The sequence below is a fragment of the Pantherophis guttatus genome, chromosome 2 (genome assembly GCF_059756535.1).
Source record: "Pantherophis guttatus breed Tessera chromosome 2, ASM5975653v1, whole genome shotgun sequence".
NCBI lineage: Eukaryota > Metazoa > Chordata > Lepidosauria > Squamata > Colubridae > Pantherophis > Pantherophis guttatus.
The window spans coordinates 87,703,885-87,727,114 of NC_142064.1; the positions used below are offsets into that span (position 1 = coordinate 87,703,885).

At 39.9% G+C, this 23,230-nt stretch overlaps 1 protein-coding gene across 5 annotated transcripts in view; it reads right to left on the bottom strand.

Moving 5' to 3' along the window:
* Positions 1 to 23,230, bottom strand: part of PALM2AKAP2 (PALM2 and AKAP2 fusion) — a 249,192-nt gene that overhangs the window by 204,617 nt on the left and 21,345 nt on the right. For all 5 annotated transcript variants that reach the window (XM_087886347.1, XM_087886346.1, XM_034410613.3 and 2 more), the window contains exon 2: positions 919 to 999. In XM_087886347.1, the coding sequence (XP_087742473.1) occupies positions 919 to 999 (81 nt within the window). The remainder of the gene's footprint in view (positions 1 to 918; positions 1,000 to 23,230) is intronic.

Consider the following 23,230-nt stretch of genomic DNA (forward strand, 5'->3'; position numbering starts at 1 on the left):
AGAATCTTTGTTTTAAGCTGCCATCTATTCCTTTCCACATAAGGTACTGGAGCATAAACCCGGGATGTCCTGCTTGAAAATCAGTTGCACTACCATGGATCGTGATCTTATTCAACATCCATCTGACTTTCAGCAGTATCCAAGTTAGTAAATACAAACTAGTTACATCTATAGATAAATACATCAATTCATATTAGGGATGCAAAATTCCAGACAATCACTAGATGGAAGCAAAGAGATATAGAAAACTGTTGGTTGCCCAACATTCTGTAGTTCAGATATGGTAGTCCTGGATTAATCTGTCCTATGTACCTATATACAATATTTCACAGTATATACAGTATCAATATACAGTTCTTTGCATACAATCTCAAGTTTTCAACTGGGAATCCCTTAATGTATAAATGCAGATTAGGTCCAATCTTCACTGTATGGATTGCATATACCCCTTGAATAGCTCTGCGGTTTTAGGCACACCTGCACACATACACACACCCCATTACACAACCATAGAGATCAAGTACTACCATAATTAAGCACACAAAAGCAGCCTCTGTGGTTGCATAGCTGGGAAAAGAACCATTTAAGCAATGCAGTGAACACACCCAAATCCACATCCGTTCCAATTCAAGGGATATGTTGTCAATTGTTAAACCGGTAGCCAAATTCTGGTGCCTGCTGTATATGCCCTCCCCCTTCCCTCATCTGTTTTGCTCCATCCTTTTCAATAACATGGTATTTTAACAGAGAATCGCACACAGAAGAGAGACCCGGTAAGGATTTGATTAGCTAGAGCAGACACAGACTCCAGCAATGCAGACTGCTTCATGTCGGAACAGGTTCTTCCCAGCTACCCAAATGTGTGATTTGCATGTCTAAAAACATAAGAGCTCTGGTCAATCCAGGATCAGCCCTTACCTTGAAATGCTGCAGCTGAAGAATCTGGTCCTCGAGCTGTTGTCTCTTCCCTTCTATTTCCGTCTGCCTTTTCCTTTTTTCCTTAGCAAAGACAAAAAGCAGCAGAAGAGAAATTGTCTGTCACTGGAGAAGCAAAGGTTTTCAAATGTGTTTTTTTTCATACGAGTGGATGTGCAAGCCAAGCCCTTCGGTTAGAGAAGCCACCTGATCCACCCGTGCCAGCTTGTCACCTACCTCACACAAACAGCATCTTCACAAAAATAGCATGTCAGCTAAGGACTAATGTCTTGTTCACTCAGGAGGAGAAAGATGGGTCTTCTCAAGTTCAGCTATGGGAATGGCAACGAAGAGCAGAGTCCCGGGGGAAGGGGGGGGGAGACACAGCAGGCACAAAGCTTAACAACCTAGTTAAAGGCACAAATCCTAACCCTTGTGCCTTGCATCTCCTACAAAATGTAACATGCATGCAGAGCAAAGTAGGGCTAGTAATAGTGTAGAGATACATATGAGATAAAATCAGTATAAGGGTAAGATTAATTTACAGGGCATTCTATCCCTGGACCAATTATTATCTCAGTTTGAATAATTTGGGAAGGATAAGGTTTGGCTTTCCATAAAGCCAGTATCTTCACCATCGCCTTTATTCATCTATTTTCTTCTTTTCTTCTCCTTTAATCTATACCTAAATGCAACACAAACATTCCCCAACAGCTTATTTTTCCTGCCATGATCCCACAGTGTTGTCTGGGCTCCCAGCCCACATGCAAGACACATTTCAGTCTTTCTTAGATATCCTTACATTCAGTCTTAAGGTAGCATTTTCCTCTTTTAGTCAACAGTATCTGGTAGCAACAACAAGGTGGGTAACATCTGTTGTATTTTATTTTGAAGGCAAAATTGGGTTCCAATTTTGGTATCAGAGCAGTGCCTATTGTGCTGATGGGTGCATTTAAACAGAACAACAGAGTTGGAAGGGACCTTGGAGGTCTTCTAGTCCAACCCCACCCCTGCTCAGGCAGGAAACCCTATACCACTTCAGACAAACAGTTGCCCAATCTCTTCTTTAAAACTTCCAGTGTTGGAGCATTCACAATTTCTGAAGTGAAGTTGTTCCACTGATTAATTGTTCTAACTGTCAGGAAATTTCTCCTTTTCTAGGTTGCTTCTCTCCTTCATTAGTTTATTAACTAATCAATATGAACTAATCAATATTAACAGTGCTGCTCCCTGGTCAACCCATCCTCCTGCTATTCCACTACAGGTAGTCCTCAACTTACGACCACAATTGAACCCAAAATGTATGTTGCTAAGTGAGAAATTTGTTAAGTGAGCTTTGCCCTATTTTACGACTTTTCTTGCCCCACTTGCTAAGTGAATCACTGCAGTTGTTAAATTAGTAACATGGTTGTTAAGTAAATCTGGTTTCCCCATTGACTTTGTTTGTAAGAAGGTTGCAAAGATTATCAACATGATTCTGGAACACTTCAACTGTCATAAACATGAGTCAGTTGTTAAGCATCCGAATATAAATTGTGTGACCATGGAGATGCTGCAACAGTCATAAGCGTGAAAAATGGTCATAAGTCACTTTTTTCAGTGGCGCTATTACTTTGAACTGTTACTAAGCGAACTGTTGTAAGTCAAGGACTACCTGTATGCCTCCCAAAAGAGCTCCATGCAACAGCATCAAGCCACTGGTTTCTCAGAAATATGCAATCACAAAAAAACCTGCTCAGCCAGTAGTATTATATCTACAACCTATACCAGTTTAGTGCAAGGCAGAAACTGCAAATTATGGAAATGCCAGTGCTCCCAACCCCCAGAGCATGGAGAGGTCTAGAAGTTGGCAGCTGTTGCCTACATAGAGAAAAGTAGAAGAGAGAAATCCTAAGTATGGTAAGTGCTGCCTGTGACTCAGTTCCCTTTGTGATTTTGATTTACATGGAGGTTATTTTACATTTTCATTCAGCATGGATTACAAGAGAAGGGGGTGGAGGAGGAAGAGAAAGAACAGCACAGAAAGAAACTTGGAGGTGATGGACAGAGCCCTGCAGTCCGATCCATCCCATTCCAGCTGCAGCAATGTGACTGATGGGTATTTCTTCCAGTGGGTAATGACATGCAGAAGAGGGAGGACTGTCAAGCCAGAAGAATCAACCAATCATTTTGTTTATCATGCATAATCAGGACAGCCTCATTGGCAATAAGTCAGAACTTGCATGGGGGAGATAGGAAAGGGATTGGCAATGGGGACAGCAGATTTCATGCTGACATAGTTTTCTGCTGGCTGCCCCTATTCTTGGTCTGCAAGGATAATGACAGGTTAGCAGGACTGAATAAAGGAGACAATATCCAGAATGGTTGTGCCAACTGATATACCGGTATAAGTAAATGAATCACTTTCAATTTTAGTTTATCTTAGTGGGAGGGAGGATTTTTTTTTTTTTTTTTTGCCTTAAAACTGATGTGATGGTATGAGGGACACAGGAACTCAAGGGTCATCTTTCCAGTTATATCTACCCCACCCACCAGAGCAGAGAAGCAGGATAAGATATAGCTCCCTTCTCTTAAGGAGGTCCATCTATTCAATATTGTTGGGACCAAAAAGAAGGGCCTTTTCCATGGTGGCTTCCTTCCTGTGGAACATATTCACTGCAGAGATAAGATTGGCCTCCACCTTAATGTTCTTTCACTCATTTTGCCAGTGGGTCTGGTGAGCCCAGGGTGATACACAACCCATCAAGTGATTCTTGTTGCCAGAGGGATGGAGGTTTATAGGGTTTTGAATCTGGGATTATATTTCTGTAAATTGCCTGGGGTCACCGCAAGTGAATTGGGGGGATATATACAGTTTCTTAATAAATAATTATTGAATACTGATTGGCTGAAACATCTCTGCTTGCTTATTGTCAATTCTGATCAGCTGTCAGTTCTTAGTGATGTTGCAAATTTATCACACAGTAACATCCAGGTAATTAACTGGTAGCTAAAACAATTTAATTTCAAAAACAGAAAACTTGGGCAACTAACTAGCCAGTCATGTGGAAGTGATTAGAGAGATCAACTAAGTCAACTCTCAAAACAACCACAGATTTCACTTGATGTCCGTGGGCTGGTCACTATTGTTCAGCCCAACTAATTGGACAAAAAAAAAAAAAGGAGTAAATTGCAGGAGAGATTACATAATCTTCTTACCATGTTTCCCAAAATATAGTAAGTTATGTAGAAGCAATTTACTGGGAAAATAGGATTTTATCATGGGATTTCCATAACACTACCTTAAAAAGTAGCTATGATCTTGGCAGTCATAGGCAAATCAAGTCTAATCGGATCACAAATCACAGCAAGCAAGCCAGATTCAAAACACTAAAGGTTTGGGAGGGGGAGATCTATTTACACCTATCTATGATGAAATGTAGGTTTGACTCAGAGAGCCATTAGAGAACAGATACTTGAATTCTGGGTAAGCAGATGTGAGAAAGAAACTCAAAACAATTCACCTTTGATTTTGTAAAAAATAAGTTGAAGTGGAGAGGCTTTGACTGGCTCTCAAGATTCAGCCACATTATATTAAAGTACGTTCCAAGTCTTTATGTGCCTGTTTTCTGATCTTGCCTACCTTAAAGGGCTCACAGTCGTGGACAAGTGTTCAGGGTTAACCTTGATGAGGTATGATTCATTGAGGATAGACATGGCAGCAGTAAATTGTATAAATGTGTTTTCGAATTCTGCCCACTGCCAGCAGTTCGATCCTGACCAGCTCAAGATTGACTCAGCCTCCCATCCTTCTGAGGCTGGTAAAATGAGAAACCAGATTGTTGGGGGCAATATGTAAACCACTTAAAGAGGGTTGTAAAGCACTGTAAATTGTTATATAAGGCTAAGTGCTATTGCTATTAAACTGAATGGAATAGGAACAAGTACTTATCAACAGTTGCACATTCTTAGTTATAGTATTTAGCAATGTTTTGAAGAAAATCTTTAATTGTTTTGCAGAGCACTATTATTTAGTTCTGCTATAGTTACTATCTTCCAATTTCTGTGTCTTGTGAACACATCTACAAAATGAGTTGGTCATGAAATTCATGCAATATTATGTGTGCCAAAAAATAGAAAAAAGACTATTGTGTAGGAATACCTTCCCTCTGACATTATTTTTTGTGTGAAGTTTAACCTTTTCATTACAGGCTTTCTCTTTCTGTAAGTAGGCTTTTCTCTTTACTTTCATTGTTGTTTTGTATGGTTTTTTTACACGCATTATTTGTACAGTACTTCATATTTTAATTGCTGATTATAGACTCCTTCAAGATTGGTAATAACGGGAAGTGGTATACAAAGATATTAAATAGCTATCATGACATCCACAACAACAACAGCAGCTTAATCTTCTTCCAAAATGCCAATCAACTCCTTGGCTCCCTACATGGTTCAGAGCTGCTGCAAGAAACTCCCTGCTCTTGTTGGTGAAAGGAAAGGAACCATCTGTTCCTATTGCCAGATTTCAGTTTTCTGCCATTCTGAGACATATTATATTCCTTTTCTCATATAATAGTTAGTAAGATTAAGCAATCTCCTGTCACTAAAACTGCATTTACATTCAGGCTAGATTGCTAGTAGTCTCATGGATATGTGGAAAAAAGACTAACATTACAGCATTGGATCAGGTATACATATTTCCCAAAATCCCAGTATCATGGTGAGGATTATTGTGTTAATACTTATTCCAATGGACACACATAAGCCCATAGTGACTGCTGGTGTATTTTAATTGGATAGCAGCAGTGGTGGAATTCAAATTTTTTTACTACCGGTTCTGTGGGCGTGGCTTGGTGGGTGTGGTGTGGTGTGACTTGGTGGGTGTGGTGTGGCTTAGTGGGCGTGGCAGGGAAAGGATACTGCAAAATCCCCATTTTCTCCCCACTCTGGGGCCAGCCAGAGGTGGTGTTTGCCAGTTCTCTGAACTACTCAAAATTTCCGCTGACAGGTTTCCAGAACCTGTCAGAACCTGCTGAATAGCACCCCTGGATAGCAGATAGTATTATATAGCTATAAATCTATATCATGTTATATGGCATTTTGTATACATAGAAAAAATGCATGAGGAGAGAAACACTACTGAGTACAGTTAGTCCTCTACTTACAACAGTTCATTTAGTGACCATTCAAAGTTAGAACGGCACTGAAACAAGTGATTTATGACCGTTTTTCACACTTACGACTATTGCAGCATCCCCATGGTCATGATCAAATTTAGATTCTTGGTAACTGACTCATATTTATGACGGTTGCAGTGTCCTGGGATCATGTGATCAGTTTTTGCAACCTTCCAACAAGCAAAGTCAATGGAGAAGCCAGATTCACTTAACAACCATGTTAGTAACTTAACAAATGCAATGATTCACTTCACAACTGTGGCAAAAAAAGTTGTAAAATGGGGCAAATTCACTTCACAAATCTTTCACTTAGCAACATAAATCATGGGCTCAATTATGATCCTAACTTGAGGAGTACCTGTACTTTAATGTTTGTAAGAAAGTATTCTTCAGGCTGGTGCTTGTATGAAAGTAAAAAAAGAGAAAGGCTTATTTAGAAAATAATATGCTAATTTAAAAGCCTGAGTTAATTCAGTCTAAAGTACTTACAGCCAAGAGTGCTCTTCTCCAGACAGAGCAACACAATAAAGTACCTGACTCACACAAATCAAAAGTCAGAACAGAAAAAGAGAACTGAACTGGAAGAATTAAGAAGAGATGAAAATCCAGGATACCAATCTAATCAATAGGAAATATACCACATAGAAAATTTGCAAACTGTGTTAAATAAGAAAAGTGTTAATAAGTACTGAGTCTCTTTGCCAATTATGTCTACACCAGTGGTGAAATGTAAAATTTGTTACTACCTGTTCTGTGGGCGTGGCTTGATGGGGGGTAATGTGACTGGGTGGGCGTGGCCAACTTTTTTTTTTTTTTTTACTTTTACAACCATTTTTTGCTACAACCTCTTCAGCCAAAGAGGTTGTAAAAAAAATGCTTTTAAAAGCCTCTGATGATCAGGCAACTCAGCTGGGATGGTCAGAGGCTTTTAAAAGCATTTTTTCTACAACCTCTGGGGTTTTTTTGTCTTTTAAAAGCCTCTGACGATCCCAGCTGAGTTGCCTGATCGTCAGAGACTTTTTTTCTTTTAAAAACATTTTTTTAGCTGAAGAAGTTGTAGAAAAAATGCTTTTTTTTTTTTTTTTTAAAAGCCTCTGATGATTGCACGGCTCAGCTGGGCATTGTGGGGGGGCAGGGATTTTTGTTACCACTTCTCTGAACTATCTGCCGCCATCACTACCGGGAGCATTTCACCCCTAGTCTACATCTATTTCCCCCCAGTGGTCAGTTTATAGATATAGAAATTAGTGCACGAAAAGTTGATTTCTATTTTATTTTTCTCTTCCAGATGCTGCATCAGCCTGTGGCATTGTTATATTACCAAAGCAACAGTTCACATTAATGACTGTGGTTTATGATGTCAGCCATTTTGTTCATCATAATACCATAAAACTGGGCGAAAGACAGATATTATCTGCTGTATTCTAAAACTAGCAACAATCCCCTCCTTAAAAATATTGCTAAAAAAGAAAGTGGATTACACAATCCCAGAGATCCCCTCTTCTTTAATTTGCAATGCATGTTTACCTAAATCTCTTATAAAAACAAAACAAACTATAAGCCTGAAGAGTGTTCACCCTCATTTTTCACTTATGTGACATCCTGTGGCACCTATAGTTTCTTAAGAGCACCGAAGATTTATTTAGCCATATAGTATAGGGTTTATTTTAGATTTTTGTTAGTATACATTTTTTGAAACTTTGTTCATTTTATACTTTCAGTTTGTAAAATTATGGCTCATATTTTACCCTTCTTATGCTGGTCTATGACTATAATAACATTTTGATCGATTGAGCAACAAAGATAAAAAAAAATCCTATTCATAGAATTCATAACACTATATGGTGTATTACTACAGCATATCTTGATTAGAGATGCCAGTGCCAAGAAAAGCCTCTTTGTTATAAGTAAGAATTAGCTTTCAAGGGTAACGTACGGATGGAGGGTTGGCAACAAAGAAGATGCTTAGTCAAGTTCTGATCCAGATAATAATCATCTCTCCCATTCTGAAATTGGCCTAGAAATCAATAGGCAATCACTTGGCTTCATACATCTAGCTCTAAAAGCGGTTTAGCTATATAAACAGAGTCAGTTCCATTATATTTACTTTGCCAATCAGTTGTGAAATTGGAAGGAATATGGCAAACTGACCTCACCTCATGGCTGAATGCTACAGATATCCTGTAATCAAGACCGGCCTAAATCCCTCATTCCCTGGAATATAACATTCATCACACTGCTAAAATTTGTTCAGAAGCCATTTGTAGGCCTTTGCTTGCAACGCAATTAGGAAGGAGATCTGGGCACACCTACAAGTCACTCACACCAATATCTTCTGAGTTCTGCCTGTTTTTCAATATTTTGCATTATTAACTCAGAGACTTGAAAGTGTTTTTAAGCAAGTTAACAAATTTTGCTTACAAAGCTCCCTGCCAATCAGAACCTGATAAGGGCACTGACCCTGTCCTTTTATCAGTGTGGGACCATCCATCCCACATCCTCCTTACCCTTGAAAGCAGCTTCATGATATTACAGTTTGTACTTGGGACGAGGGAGGGATTGACTTGTGGATGCTAATGTGAAATGAATCCAAGGACACAGCAGAAAAGAAAATTACAACATATGGTATTCTGCTGACAAGCACAAATTATAATTACAGATGGTGAATTCAGGAAACCTTCTACCTTTAAATATGGCACTGGTCCCTCCCCCCCATAACTACTTTCATTTTACTATTAAATTTGCAGATCGCAAATTTAAAACAGCTAATTCAAGAGACTGACAGTCTTTTCTATTACTGGCTCATTTAAAGACATTCAGGCAAACACACGCACCCTATAAAATATTCCTCTTCCCTCATCTGTCATTATATGGGGGGGGGAAAAAAACTACCCCACATTTTTTTCCTCATATAAAACACTATCCTAATCAAGATAATAAATATTAAGTACTGTGGTGACAGAGAGCTCATTTGGGGCAGATGCACAACACAATCTTGCTGACAGTTCTGGAGCAGACTTAATAGAATAAAAGAAATGGGAAAAATATGATACCTCAGAAACATTGGGGGGGGGGATGAAAAATCCAGCTTCAACTCACATCGCCTTTCTTCCCAAATTAAATCTCTCTTGTTTAGGAAGAATTGTAGCAGTTAAAATGAATGTTTTACTTAGACTTTTTTTTAAAATTTCAAACAATTCTAGTTTTTATTAGGAGTAAGATATGACTGGCACAAACAAACAATGAATTATATCTGGCAAATAAAAATAAAAAGCCAAGGATAAAATTCAACAACTTTCAAGATTGAAAAGAACGAAATGGACTAGCAGCTTCAAAATTTCAATGTCATATTAGTTGCCTAACATGGATTTCAGAAGGGATTATATTTTCTTAGTGTGCAGCTGCTGCCGCCACCAAAAAAGCTAATACAATCCTGGGTTGTATAAACAGAGGCACAGAATCAAGATAACATGAAGTATTAATACCGCTGTATAAATTCATAGTAAAACCTGGAATACTGCAACCAATTTTGGTCACCATACTACAAAAAAGATGTTGAGACTTTGGAAAAAGTTCAGAGAAGAGCAACTAAGATGATCAAAGGCCTGGAGACTAAAACATATGAAGAATGGCTGCAGGATTTGGATTTGGCTAGTCTAAAGAAAATAAGAATTAGGGGTGACATGATAGCAGTATTCCAGTATTTGAGGGGCTGCCACAAAGAAGAGGGAATCAACTTATTCTCCAAAGCAGCAGAGGGCAGGGCAAGAAACAAAGGTTGGAAACTAATCAAAGAGAGAAGCAACCAGGAATTAAGGAAAAACTTCCTAATAGTGAGGACAATAGTGAGGACTAGTGGAACATCTTGCCTACAGAATTGGTGGGCATTCCATCACTGGAGCGTTTTAAAAAGATATTACAGTCAGCCACTTATCTGAAATGGTATAGGTTCTCCTGCTTGGGCTGGACTACAAGACCTCCAAGGTCCCTTCCAGCTCCATCCCATCCCATCCCATCCCATCCCATCCCATCCCATCCCATCCCATCCCATCCTAATGGTTTCATCACTTTCATAGAAGGGGGAAGGCAAAGATGAATTTGGGTTGATACCAGAGGTGGGATTCAGCCAGTTTGGGCAAACCAATTGTTAAAATTCTGCCAGTTCAGAGAACCGGCAAATCCCATCACTGGCTGGCCCTGCCCCGCTCACCCCTCACCACCCCGCCCACCTCTTACAGCCACTCCTTTTCTCACCTTTGTCTGCTTTAGCTGCCCGCTTGCCTTGCTCGCCAGCCTTCGCTGGTACCTGGTAGGTAGCCTAGACTCACGCTCGCGACCCAGCTGCTCTCTGGTTCCTTCCCTGCTTGCCTGCCTTCACCCCCGGCCTACAACACTATGCCTGTGCCCCAGCTGCTTTCCGGTTCCTTCCCCGCTTGCCTGCCTTTGCCACTCACCTGGTAAGTTGCTGTCATGTACAGGGACAAAGGGGCTGGGTGGGGGACTTCCTCCCCCCTCTTGAGCAGTTTTAGAAAGAAAGGTCTGGAAACTTAAAGCCAGGTGTGCCCCGCAGGCCCTGTCTCACCTTGCCCACCCCCACTGGCAGCTCTGGGCTGGGCAGCGGTTCGGCTTTCTTGGCGGTCGCGTGCCCGATCTCCACCTGCCCTGCCCTGCCCTTCCTGCCACAGCTGGTGGCAGAGAGGAAGACAAGCTAGATTGAGCCACCACTGCTCAGCTCTCTCCCCCAGCCCACATCTTGTTCCTGCCCAGACTTGCCTGCCATGGCTGCCAGCAGATGGGGGCGGCCAGGGGCTGTGAGGTTGCCCCACCCGGATCGCCCGTCTCCCACACACCTGCCCAGTCAGGTTGTGGGAGTGCCTGGCCTCCCAGCTGCCCCCACCCCCCACCCTCTGGGACAGCAGCAACAGGGAACGCAGGATTGACCTGCAGCAGGGAGGGAGAGGAAGAGGGACAGCTGCTAGCAGAGAGTGCAAGGTTGGTGCTTCTGGGACGAGAGGAACTGGGAAGTGTCTGGGTCCGGTTCACTCGGCCTCTCTTCCTCTCACAGCCGTGTGTCCTCCAACTGGCATGGATGGCAACTATGGCCTCAACATGTGTTGGCAGTGCTTCTGCTAGTACGAGGACATCAGCTTCATTAAGGTGAGGGGGAAGATGGCTGTGTAGGCCCCAGCCATGCGCTTTTGGATGCCCACTGCCACCGCAGGCTGACACCCCCTTCATTGCCCAGAGTTCCCTGGCAATGCCCATGACATCTCCTGGCTCTAATGCAGGCTAGGGAAGTAAATCTGAAAACATGTGTAATGTTCTAATGTACAAAAGTTATAGTTAAATGTATGGCAGAAAGTGGACTCTGGGTTGAATTTGTATAGTTTTAGAAGAGCTGTGTGTGTGTGTGTGTGTGTGTGTGTGTGTGTGTGTGTGTGTACATACACATACAGTATATATAGTACCTAATGTATCTTTGTGTGCCTATACACAGTATACTATGTAATGTGTATGTACACATATGGCATATATACATAGGATTAAATAGTGTATTTTGGATGTTCAGTAGTAGTAAATAAATAGAGAGGGAAATTGTATCTTGTTGAGGTCTTTGAGGCGAGTGGCCGGGAGGCAGGGCCGGGTGTGATGAGTGATGTTGAGTTGGCCATGCCCACCCAGTCACATGCCCACCCGGCCACGCCTACCCAGCCAATCATTAGAGCAGACAACCGATTGTTAAATTATTTGAATCCCACCACTGTTTGAGAAATAAATAATGTTAAGAGATTATGAAACAGAAAGCAACTTATAGAATGTTCTGGATAAATATAGCAAAAGAATAGCTCAGACTTCTTTTTTGCTTCCATATGAATGCCTACTTTTTTGATGACGATACCACCAAGAAACTTGCTCAGTTGGATAGATTCCAATATTTTATTGTTAACAGGATAGCAATAAATGGAACAGGGTAACATTAAGATTTTTCACATTTCTTACTACATAGTATTCTTCTATGATTAATTACATGTTAACTGCTGCAAGGATTTTGTATGCTTTTCATTGAAAAAGTTATTTGATCCCCTCTATGGAAGAATGGCTAATGAAATTGTGGGAGTATGTCTCAATGCGTAGAATAACTTCAGATTTAAAAAGTAAATTGCAAGTAAATCTGGAATTCAATTCTATTTGGAAACAATTTTTAGACCACCCTACATTTTAATACACAGAATTATGCCATACTGAAAATTCAGGGTTTATGTTTTATTGCCTTAACTATTTAATTCATTTTTTAAAATAATAACTTAATTAACTTAATCATCTCTCGCTCTCTTTTTCCTTTTGAATGACTCCAACTGTGTAAACCAAGATCTTAAAGTTTAATACATCTAATCAATCTTGTTTTGATTAGAAAATGCATATTAAATCCCTTGCAGTATTTTAAACTTTTAATGATGCATTAAAAGAATATATTAGTACCACGATAGTTTTGATTTGCTAACTATCCACCTATACTTTACTGTTTAAATTTAGCTTTTGAAAATCTGCATTATCTATTTTATATTTTTATAAGTTTATACTGGCATAATATATTACTATTTCCCTTTATTCTTTTAAAATTTGTTCTGATATCTAGTTTGTAAAAAATGAAATTAAAAACCCTCGCAAGGAATAGAACAAGCTGAAAGCTGCGACGTTTTCTTTCTAAGCCCCAAATTGTGTTTTGTTTTGTCCTGTTTTCCTTAAGTGACTGTCTTCACTCGCTCAGCTTTTCTACTTCACCCCTGATCATTTGAGGCTTTCCTATTCTTTTTGTAATTGAGAAGAGCAGCGGAATGGGAAAGAAGGATCGATCCTCCTTACTACACAATGAAGGCTGGCACTGGGATGCTCCTTATACTGCAGATTGTGCCTCCTCCAAGCATCATCTGTGACTTGTAAACAGAACACAATAGATGTTGCAATTTTGGCAGAGAGCATCCGAAGGAGGTGACGACAAGCCATTATTAACAGAGGAGGCGGCACAGCCATGGAGGGAGAATCCTGGGTGCTATGCTGCTTGCAAATTGCCTCTCTTCTTCCCACTCATCTATGCTCTTGTACGCAAAAATGATCTTTTTTGAATATAAAGAACATTTGTGTTCTCACTTCCTTCTTCCATAGAACCTTATGGATTAACAGAGCCACCTAAAGGGCTACACACCTCAAGCTTCATCATCCAGTTAAGGGGGAAAGAATTGTTACTCCGTATCTTTCTTTTTCCATAAATCTTTACATTTGCTAATAGAAAAATTATTTTCTCTGAACAGCTTCTCTCTGCCTTGCAAAGAGCCCAGACATTCTAACCCAGGGATGGCTAACTTTTTTGCCGTCGCGTGCCAAAAGCGGGGGGAATGTGGGGGGTCGGGGGTACGGGTGCCCACATCCATAATTCAATGCGCCCCGCCCTCCTGCGCATGCGCATGTGACCTCCCCACACTTTCCCCTGTTTTTGGCACGCGATGGCACGGTAGGCCCAATAGGCCCGTTTTTCCCCCTCCCCAGGCTCCAGAGGCTTTCTAGGAGCCTGGGGAGGGCAAAAACAGCCTTCCCCGTCCCCCCGGAAGCCTTCTGGAGGCCAAAAACAGCTAGTTTCCCGACTTCTGGTGGGACCGGAAGGCCTGAAAATCAGTTGGGCCAGTGCGCGCATGCGCTCTGGAGCTGAGCTAGGGTAACACTTGAGTGCCCACCAATATGGCTCCACGTGCCACCTGTGGCACCCGTGCCATAGGTTCGCCATCACGGTTCTAACAAATACTGATGAGTAAATTCTCCTTCGGATCATGCTTAATTGCAGATGAGTGTTTGGACACATTCACAAAGTTTTTATGGCGACAGTACGGGAGTGGTTTGCAATTACCTTTTGCTGAGATTATTTTTCCTAATCTAGTTTACAGATGCAGAATTTCCTTGTGGTGTCCCATCCAAATATGAATCAGATCTGATTCTATTTGTTTGTGAAGCAAGCAAGATAAGCCGGGACTGCTATTTGTTGAGACAGATATTTAAAATAGATTCTTCTAATTTTTCAATCACCATTGGGTTTAAGAGACTCCAATGTACTATCTTTTCTAGGGATAAAGGCTGCCTCCTGTATCTATATTTTCCTTTTTTTCTTTTTCTGCTGTTCAGACTAGTTAGCTAACATTTTTGGGTTTTTTTGTTCTAGAAAATCAATATGGCAGTCAGTGGCTGGCTTGATTAAAATATAGAGGACCTAAAATATAGAGGTCTTTTTTAGCATTGTTTGCTAATGCCTTGGTTTACATATAAAATATTGTTTATGAACTATAGTTTAAAAAATACAAAGTCCATACACCGTGCTAAACCAAAAACCAAGAAATCCAAATTATGCAATGTGTGATTTGTCAAGGGAGCCTATTCCAACCACATATTTAACCCTGGTTTGCCAATATTAAGAAGTGGAGAGGAAACATAAAATTTAATAGAAAACAATGTATGTTTTGTATTAAAAGACCTCAAACTCAATCCTTGTGAAGAGCAAAGAGGAAAACTAGCATATGTTTCTATCAAGTAGAAAACATGGGACTAGAACATGAACAATCAATTAAATGCACAGCAGATCTTTTGGTTTATAATCTCCACCCACTTGTACAGATAGTCTTCGACTTACAACCGTTCATTTAGTGACCGTTCAAAGTTACAATGGCACTGAAAGAAGTGACTTATGACCATTTTTCACACTTACAACCATGGTCACGTGATCAAAACTCAGATGCTTGGCAACTGATTCATATTTATGATGGTTGCAGTGTCCCGGGGTCATGTGATCAGCTTTTGTGACCTTCTGACAAGCGAAGTCAATGGGGGAGCAAGATTCACTTAACAACAGTATTACTAACTTAACACTGCAATGATTCATTTTGCCACAATTGTGGCAAGAAAGGTCATAAAATGGGGAAAAAACTCATTTAACAAATGCTTCACTTAGCAACATAAATTTTGGGCTCAATTGTAGTCATAAGTCAAGGACTTCCTGTATTTAGCAGCGTGGCTAGTAAGTATTTAAGCTGTGAGGAGTTTTGCCATATCTTCAGCTCAAGAGATTCTACGGGACGAACTGCTCTATTAGATGGAGCAGAAAGGTACATCTTTACCCATAATTCCTCTGTGGGTGCACAAAGACATTAAACCTAACATGATGGGACATTGTATACAAAAGTTTCCAAAAGACATGGGATTCAATGCATAGGTATAAAATTAAGCAGCTATTAAGAAGCTGAGAATCTGTACCCATTTTCCCAAGCATCACTAGCATTACTTACACCATTGAGACAAGCAAAATAGCATTAGCTTTAAAATGCTTAATTGCACATTCTTGGTAAAACATTTCACTCCCCCTGATGTGCCCAAATGTATGTTGCTTAATTGAAAAGTCACTCTCCTACTTAAAAGGAAAAAAAAGCACCATATGGTTTAGTTCCCCAAACCGGACCTTAATGAACTTCATGAGCTGCAATACAACATGTTATTTACAAAGTGTGGCCCTTTTTGAGATCAAAATTAATAAAAGTTGTACCATGAAAACAACATGGGAGCTTTTGTGGATTTTTGGAGCACAGAGTAATTCTAAATCTTGAAAGGTTTCATATCTTGGAATAGCTTATACAATTACAACTTTTGTGTAATGAGCAAAAGGTTAAGTCCTGTCCAGCAGCAAAACTGGAATGGAAGCACACTCATTGGTTTTGGACAGATGCACAACTTTCATGGGCTAACAAGCACAAGGCCAATTAACCACTTTATTTGACATAAAGGAATTCTCCTCCTTCTTTATACCAGAAGTACAGCTGAGCCAGGGGTGGGTTCTACTTACCTTTACTACCGGTTCGCAACGGGATCGCGCACGCAGATCGCCAATGATGACATCCGGGGCAGTGGGTGGGGCCTCCCATTGGCTTTACTACCGGTTCTTGCGAACCGGTCCAAACTGGGGGCAACCCACCACTGAGCTGAGCTGAACAGACCTCTCCATCTTCTGAGTATAATTTTTGTCCTTTTTAAAGTAAGTTTGTGATATATATTTATAGTTATCTTTATTAGAGTTAGGGCTATAAAGATGTTTTACAGGTAGTCCTCGAGTTACCTTTTGTTTAGTGACTGTTCAAAGTTACAACAGCATTGTAACAACAGCATTGACCATTTTTCACACTTACAACCCGTTGCACTCTCTAGCCCCATAGTCATGTGATCAAAATCTGGATGCTTGGCAACTGGTTTGTATTTATGATGACTGCAGTGTCCCGGCGTCATGTGATCATCTTTTGAGACTTCTGACAAGCAAAGTCAATGGGAAGCCAGATTCACTTAACAACCAGTTTACTAACTTAACAATTTCAGTGGTTCACTTAACTGTAGCAAGAAATGTTGAAAAATGGGGCAAAACTCACTAAACAACTGTCTCGCTTAGTAACAGAAATTTTGGACTCAATTGTGGTAGTAAGTCTAGAACTACTTATATTGTCTCTTACTGCTATTTAGTGCAGTATTATAAGACTACTATGTTATGATGTAACATCTTTATAAAATTTTTGGCTGGTCTCCCTCACTACCGGAGTATGCTAGCTGTGTGATATCAGCGCTATGGCACCATATGCTTTCTCCATCTTAACTCTTGTTCCTTGAAACACTGAAAATTGCAGGGAAAGACAGAAAGAACTGTGTATAAAACTATTAATTGTGAAAACTGATTGCTAATTGCCCAGGATTTAGATCCTAGATTGCCAGTGATATCTGGAAATTCTAATGACCAGGAGGCAAAGCCGCCGACGTACATTTTTAAAGGCTGCATACCTGCAAGGAAGCATTACTCGAAAATAATGCCAAGCTGTACTTCTTGTTGAGCTTTAATATCAAAGACTGGATGAGAAAAGTTGTTCCACATAACAAATGTACAGTTCCCTCTTGAATAGTGGGAAGAAAAGGTCAAACTTGATGTATTTCTATATGGGGAATTATGCAGTTAGAAAGCAGTTCTGAAGCTCTACAACCCTGTAACACTAGCTCCGTGATGGTGAATCTATGGCACGCATGCCACAGCTGGCACGCAGTGCCCTCTCTGTGGACACGTGAGCTATCGCCCCAATTCACCTCTGCCGTGCATGCACATGTGCCTCCCACCGGCCAACTGGTCATCAGGTCTCTGCCACGCATGCGTGGGGGGTGGGGCACGTGCGGGAGGTCCGTGAGCACATGCGCAGGGGGTAGGGCGTGCGCACTAGGGGCGCACATGCATTACATTTTGGGGGTTGGGGCACGCACGCACTTTGGACACTATGTCCAGAAAAGGTTAGCTATCACTGCACTAGCTGGTTTGAGATCTGAGCCTGGTTTATTTCTAGCTTAGCAATACTGTTTCTGAAACCACAGTTAAAAATGCTTTTTTCTTTAATCTCTTTACTGAAGCTATTGAAAAATCTATTTCTTTCTTGCCTCAGTCCTTCTTCCCTCTCTTTTAATAAGAAAGGTCGCCCGACAGCTTTTCAGCTCCCCCTCAAAGGAACTTCTGGAGAGATTCCTGGCACAGGGTGAAACAAAGATGTGGATGGAGGAGGGACAATGAAATTATTACATTCCTCTTTTGTTCAAAATGCAGGTCAGAGAATGTTTTGCCACCTGTAGTTGTTCTGTGTTCTCATCATCCTCTTTGAAGTGCCATGGAGGACTGAGGAACCCAAAAGTGGACATGATGGGGTAGTGAAGAAGTGTCCTATTTTGGCATCTCAGTAAACAGTAGTGAAGAACTTAATTGTCACTGACTACTAGGAAACACCGCTGCCTGGCAATCAAGCTAGGCCTCAATTTGTGAATCTCTGGCTAGAGACGTAAGATATAAAGAAATACAGATGTTTTATACAGGTCAATGCAAGAGATGAAGTAAGGTTAATACCCTGATGTAATCTAAAATCTTGCCAATTAGCAACAGCAAGGAGCAACCTTACAGTGACAATAGGGGTGGGGAGATTCTTTGCTATAGAGTTGTACCAGATGGATTAGATACTCTTGATTCCTGTTTTGTTTTTGTGGTGTAAATTATGGCAGTTTGAATTTGAAGACAAATGATGGGTGGCTATGCAAAACAAATTACAGAAGAAAAGGAGGCAAGACAAATAGTAACACTAATGAGGCCAAAGAAAAAGACAATTGAAAGTTCTACTACTGCAAAGTGCCTTGGGAGTTTTATTCAGTCTTGAGAAACTATTTATAATTCCTAGGCACCAGAAATAAAAATCTTCAGGAACGAAATACTTGGAAATTTATAGTTGTGGAGTGTGGGAAGGTATTGTGGAGATGGCAGTTTCCCTCTTTTTTTCATTTTTCAAAAGCTTCTTTCTGAAGCTTTTTGGAATCTTGAAATGATATGGCAAACACTAGATCTTTATTGTAATTCAAGAATGCTAGTCATTATAGGTGGCAATCAATGAATGGCACCAGATACATGGGAGCCCCATGTAGAGAGTGTTACAATAGTCCAGACGGGAGGTGACGAGGGCGTGAGTGACCGTGCGCAAGGTGTCCCAGTCCAGAAAGGGACACAACTGTATCCTCCTTATTAAAATCTAATTCTTTTTCTTCATTCCCCTTTGAAAAATGGACTCGCTGCCTTATGTTTCTCACAGTTGGTCATTAATGGCAATTGCCATGTTTACATTTTCCCACATTCCTGTTCTGAAGAACTCTTACCGCAAACATAGCAAGGCCAACAGGAGTTACAGACCCCAAATTCCTAATAGGGCAGACTGAAAAAGGATGTTCTAGCAATGAAAAAGCTTACAATGTAATGGCTGTTTACTGTTTGCAAGGAAAAAGTCACGTAGGTATCTATAAACAGAGCAGAAAAGAATTATTGTGTATAATGCTATAAATGTCTGTGAAAAATGCTACAAATGGTCTAAATCCAGAGGAAGAGAAATATTTTTCTGCCTTGCAATATAAGGCAATTATCATTTGATGAAGATTGTATTAGTAGCTTCTTCCCTCTACCTCCACAAAATATGATGATATTAATCACTAAGGTGAGGGGGTGAAAATTGCAAAACATTTTCTCCTAGCTATTTTTTAAATACTGAAATCATTTATTATATAGTGAGGCATTTCTCAATCTCATCAATACATTGAAAAACTGTCATTCCATTTCTTTTACTACTCTTATCAACCAAAAATAAAATATTGGAGCTGGTCTCATAGAATGCAATATATATATTACATTCATCAGGGGAAAGTAGAGAAGCTGCTATCTAAGAATAATATCCTGTACCACCAACTTTCTATTAAAATTTAAAATTTCCCTTAAACTTCAAGATTTCATCAAAAGCTTGTTCTGTTGAAAAAATCTTTTACGATTTAAGTTGGCAATAAGTACCCACAGCTTCTGCTTCCAGGCTGTTGGAAACTGGAAACCGAACTCACCAGTTAGCTGCGTGGCTTGTAGATTAGTAGAAGATCCAACCGCCAACATGTCTATGTATTGGTTCTTTTTATCTACTTTAATACTAATTTTGTTATTTTAACTTTTAATGCCATATGCTTTAATCCTGTAATTGTTTGATTTTGTTATTTATGGCGTTGTAAGCCACTCAGGGTCATTTGATAGCGAGATGGGCAGCATACAAATTTAATAAATAAATAAAAATAAATAAATAAAATACATCTTGGTAACACTAAAAATTCCCATTGCCCCATATAGTTTCACTATTCATAAAAGCTATTTCAAAATGGAGGAATAGTTTCCTCCCTGGACAATGTTCAACATTAGATTTTTACAACATCATTTTCTAGAAAAAAAGCAGGAGTCTCAAGATTAGTTTGAAGGCTATTTCCTATTTTACTTTCAAATTAAAGATTTTAGAGTTTCTTAAGTATGCATTACAATTCAGAACCATTTTTCGAGAAGATTTATAGAGGAAAGAAAGAGGATGAAAGCTAAAGCTGTGTCATAAAATGGGATTAATAATGAGATGTTTTTACTAATAATTATTTTTTTTATTTCAGATGTTCCCAAAAAGAATTGGAGATAATGAAGGAGCAGCAAAAGCAAATATGTTCATTTTGTCTAATACTGAGTAAAACACTGAGTATTGAACCCAGGATTCTATAAGTTGCAAAAAATTGCAAATAAATAAATAAATAAATAAATAAATAAATAAATAAATAAATAAATAAATAAATAAATAATGATGTGGATTGGTGATAGCTTCATAATAAGGTAAAATGGACTGCTTTGGATTAGTTAAAAATTCATGTTAATTTGTTGTTATTTTGATCGGTAATTCTTATCAGCTCCTATAATTTCTGCCTTAATGTTATTAATACTTATTAAAATACCAAGCAGATATGATTATCTTTAAAATTTGTTCCAATTAAGTACTATATTAGAATGGTTTCTTTCTTTCTCATTCTCTCTCTCTCTCTCTCTCTCTCTCTCTCTCTCTCCCCCTTTCCTTTCCTTTCCTTTCCTTTCCTTTCCTTTCCTTTCCTTTCCTTCCCCTTCTCTTTCTGTACTGCTTTCATTCTTTATTTTTAAAAAATCATAATGCATAGTCCTGGATGTTCCAAAAGTACCTTTCTGTATCCGACTCCAACATGCCTCACAGTCCTGTTAGATATATTAGTACACAGTTCAGTTTTGACAGTAGTCAGTAGAGACTAGCAAACACAAACTTCTGTTGATCACTGCCTCAAATATCTTATAATACAGATTAAAGCACTTATATGAAATTGGCCAAAACCAATGCCTTATCCTTGCCTGGCCTGTCACACCTAAAGGATAACTTTGGCTTGTTTACTGTACAGTCTGAAAGCAACTGCTGAGTCCTTTACTATCTGAAATGCTTTGCCTCAGTGGGGAGTAAATTCATTCCTTGCTGCCAACATTGAAGGGTGGAATGTGGCACATGGAAAGGATTTCTCAGAGTTCACTCTGAGAGGCCGACCATGCCTATGTCTCAGCTGATGTTCTGAAGCTTCAGGCATTCTGGTGGGGCATTGACAAGATGAGTAGATAATATTAGCATAGTTGGCAAGGCAAAGAGATGACCGACCTCCTGGTCGTTCCAGATCTCATTTCATGTAATCCAGGCCTCTGGAAGGTTGGTAGAGCCCCAATCAAATGGTGTACATTCCACCTTGATACATAGCCTATGCACCAATCAAGGGGTGGTGTCATGCATTGAATTCCACATAGGATGCAAGAAAAAAATCTAGGAAAAAAATAGCTCAGTACTGTAACTTTCCTAACCACCTTAGATTAGATGAGAGGAAACCACAATTGCTGCATTTAACCTTGTTACTGAATGAACCCATTTCGTGGATTCACATAATTCATTTGTTTCTTAACTCCTAAGAATTTGTCAGTTCGTTGCAAAAATCAAATCCAGAAAGCATACACAGGCAGACTGATGCAGAGGATTCATTAACTTCTTTATATACACAATAATACATGAAGTAGATTTACAATGCCAATAGTAGATTCACAGGCAGAGGAGAGATTGCTTTCAGTTCCAGTGGCAGACTAGTTCAGTTTCATTTTAAATCTGAGCACAGAGCAGGGAAGCAAGTCCAGACTTGTTTAGTTTCTGTTTCAGAGCTTTTGCACAGACTCAAAAGCTGCAGATTAAGACACGCCCTGGCTCTAGTCTGTCTCAGCTCCCAAACAGCCCTCATTGGCTGCCTTAGTTGCTATGCCTATTCATTGGCTGATCTATTCCAGTTTATGAAAATTCATACTCTGACAGAATTGGATTCATACAACGTAAAGGAGTCCCTGTGGATTTTACTCCGCTAGTTATTGCCACCTATAGTGGGCAGTGCTCATTTCCATTTCAAGGCCATTGAGTCAGTGCTGTCCAAAGATATTTCTATGGTCATGTGGCCAGCATGATGTCATGGAGCGCTGTTACCTTCCCACTGAAGTGGTACCTATTTATCTATTCACATTTGCATGCTTTCAAACTGCTAAATTGGCAGGAATTGGGACAAGGACAGGAGTTCACTCTGTCATGTGGTGCTTGGGTCTTGAACCTGGGCTGCTGACTTTTCAGCTGACAAGCCCAGCATTTTAACTGCTGAGCCATCACGTCGCCCTTCATACAACATGGAAACTCACAAAAAGCTATGCTCAAACTAAATAATTTGCATGTCGTGAAGGTGCAACCGCAGCCTGTTGCATGAATACAGCCATTTTAGTGAGCCTTTGAATGCTTGCACAATTCTTGTGACATGTTTACGAAAAAATATGCATGAAACAAATGTATGAACTGATGAAAATAATATAGCAGAATTATGCTAAAGGAAATTGCTCCAAAATTGAGCACTAGGAGAAAGCTGCATGAACACATTCATATGAATCTTTGTAATTTTCTTTTAAAATCTCAAAGCCATTAGAAAAGAAGACAAAAATAAGGATGATAACAAAATAAGATAATTTTATCTATCCCTAGAGCAGATCTCACCTTGCCTGCTCTGAGGACTTCAGCATGTGAAGGGTGCAGTCTCTGTAGGGACCTCAAGACATAGGGAGCAGATTTTTGTTAGACCTGGGCTTCTCCAACTGCATAGGTCCTGGGTGCTCCTCTAAAGTTTGCTTTTCTAAAGGGGTCGGATCTCACTAAAACACTGAGGATGTGGTGATCTTATGAGATTTCAACCATTTAAATTTTTTATGAAATTTCATTTTGGTTGGGTAACTGCTAGTACCACTTGGTGGTAATTGTTGTTCCTTCCAACCTGTTATGTTGATGACTCCTATTTTACAGTGTTCTGCTTCAGCTTCTCACTTTTTCTGGAGAGTCAGAAATCATAGAACATTGTAGCCATAGCAAATACCCTAGTCCAGGGGTGGGCAACTGTGGCCCTTTTACAACCTATGGATTTCAACTCCCAGAATTCCTGAGACAGCCAAGCTGGCTCAGGAATTCTGGGAGTTGAAGTCCACAGGTTATAAAGGGGCCATATTTGCCCACCTCGCCCTAGTCCATCAATAATAATGATTAATTTTAGTGTTCAACATTATTTTTTTTTAATAGAGAATCTATGCAAAAGAGGCAGATATTGTCCATGGGCACAACAGTTTTCATGCCAAATATAGTTTTCTGTTAACT